We start from the raw sequence: 2334 nt of genomic DNA, 5'->3' as shown, positions 1-2334 counted from the left end.
TGGAATATACTCTTGAAAATAATAAATACTTGTTCTGGGTTTGACGAGTAATTTCTTCTTTTTCTGGCCATATGTTCTTCTATCGGGGTAGAAAACACCTGACCATTTTTTTTATAGATATAGTTTTCATATGATTGATACTTGGTCTTTCATTTTAAAAACAAAGTACATCAATTTACTTTACCATATATTTTACCGAGATGAAATCAGAGATTTCGTTTTATAGAGAATTAATTGCACTTTAAAAATCAGCTTCTCTTGGGAAACAGAAAATGAATCCTATTTCACTTATTCAGCAATTCTTCCTCAGTTGGTAAAAAAGAAATAATCCGGCTCTCTCATCAAATATATTCACACTTAAATGATTTGTGTATACTAACATAGTTACACCTGAATGCAAGTGTGAACTACGGCACCATAGGTGACATACTTGGCACAAATGTATTTAATTCGCAACATATTTCTTGCCATCTGTCAGTGCAAAAATCTTTACGAAGAAAAACATCCAGACAGCAAGATTATTAAGTGATGTAGAGGCATAGAGCACAAAATTTAAAAGAAGAATATCTTCAACATCCTCCACAGAAGAAGAATTACAGGACAGAAACAGACTCTGACACTAGAGCCTAACCTAATCCAGGGAAAAGGCACTTATCAAAAATTGAAGGCTATAGTTATAAACAAAAATCCTCAAACCTGATAGAAATTGTAATGAAATTTGGCATACACCCTGATATTATCAGCAAGACAATAGAGAAGGATGTTAAACTGAAGAAAGCTGCCAGCTACACCTCAAAATCAACAGATGTTTTCAGGAAAAAAAAAATGGTTGAAGAAACTGGCATTATAATGGTCCCCATGTGACCACACACACCTGTCAAGCCCTCCTATGCAGCTCCGATAGACTTTTGTATTTGTCTGCTTAAACATGGTTTTGGGAGTCAATATCCATATACATTGGCTCCATATAGTGCAGAGTGTGAAAAACTCGTCAAGATTTATAATTTAACATTGACCTCACCAATCTTAGCTAAACCTAAGATTTGCTACATTGGGAACAAACAACATAATCATGGCCATCAAAGTGAGAATTATCAATGATGGAGGAAGTAGTTCCAACAATAGCATAGAATATGAAACATCATTGGTGTTATTAGCCGTTAACTATTAAATATTTCACAAAACAAAGGTTAATGAGGTATCATGTTTGGTAAACCAATAAGAAAGAAAGTTTTCATAATTTGTGCCGAGATTTCTGTTCTTACCTGTTCACTTGTAGAGAAGTCAAATCTGCTGACATCTTCACTTAAACTACTGTCTGCCAAATACTGAGATGCAAAATAATGCACTGATCCAAAATTATTTTCAATGCCATTGCTTTCTTTATTTCCTTCTCGAATTGTCAAGAACTTTTTTTTCCTCTCCATGGGTGCCTACAAGAATTAATCATACTTTTAATGAAGTCAAAACTGTTAAAATATTTAACGAGATAATGCTTCAAACCGAAATAGAATGAACAATAACAATTTAACAACTTTATCCTAAAAAACATGAACACATCAAAATATATTTCTCAGCCCCTCATCACAACTACAAAGCCAACATACATGTTATTTTGCGTGAACATGAATATTTGAACAGAATACACATCAAATGAAAATGTATGAAATAAAATCTAAAAACTGGTCTATTTCTTACATACTGGGTGAGCATGGCTACCCTCACCCCCCCCAAAAAAAGTAATAAACAAATGACATAAGTAACACAAAAATCTTTCTTTATGATCAGGTTGTACTTGTATGGTAAATAAATTAGTCTAACATTACAAATGTTAAAGTGTTAATATGTGGTAGTATACATATCTTCACATGAAAAGGCCATATGATACGCAACATAATTATTATGTTTAGAACCTTTATTAGAGAGTTCACTATGACCCACCCAGAAGCAAAACCTAGCTTTCCATTTCACAAAAACAAAGAACAGAAAGAAAAATAACTTATAAACAAATTATTTATCATGTATAGTTTACAAACAGTATCTAAACGCTGAAGTTCGAAGAAACGATTGTAGTAATGTTTATCTTCAGTTTATATAAAACTTGCCAAGAAACAAACCATTTGAAAACTTTTAATGATAACAGATTTTGGAAAAGGAATTAAATCCACATGTTTTACCTACCTCTAATTCAACTGGAAAATAATATTCCTTTCTTAGATCCACAATGTTCTCCCATATAAACTCTCTCTATTTAAATATATGTATTTATCTTGGATTAAAAACAACGAAACAATAATAATTATTTTAGGTATATACATCTATATATATATATAT

The 2334-nt window shown here is 31.7% G+C and overlaps 1 protein-coding gene across 1 annotated transcript in view; it reads right to left on the bottom strand.

Moving 5' to 3' along the window:
• LOC106463453 (DNA-dependent protein kinase catalytic subunit-like) overlaps positions 1-2334 on the bottom strand; it is a 169878-nt gene that overhangs the window by 78954 nt on the left and 88590 nt on the right. The window contains exons 45-47 of the mRNA XM_022390945.1: positions 2182-2247; positions 1266-1433; positions 30-98 (exon numbers count right to left, since the gene is read on the bottom strand). Of these exons, the coding sequence (XP_022246653.1) occupies positions 30-98; positions 1266-1433; positions 2182-2247 (303 nt within the window). The remainder of the gene's footprint in view (positions 1-29; positions 99-1265; positions 1434-2181; positions 2248-2334) is intronic.

Source organism: Limulus polyphemus, unplaced genomic scaffold, assembly GCF_000517525.1.
Source record: "Limulus polyphemus unplaced genomic scaffold, Limulus_polyphemus-2.1.2 Scaffold1412, whole genome shotgun sequence".
In the NCBI taxonomy this organism is placed as follows: Eukaryota; Metazoa; Arthropoda; class Merostomata; order Xiphosura; family Limulidae; genus Limulus; species Limulus polyphemus.
The sequence above is the reverse complement of the archived record's forward strand: the minus strand, read 5'-3'. Positions and strand labels throughout refer to the sequence as shown.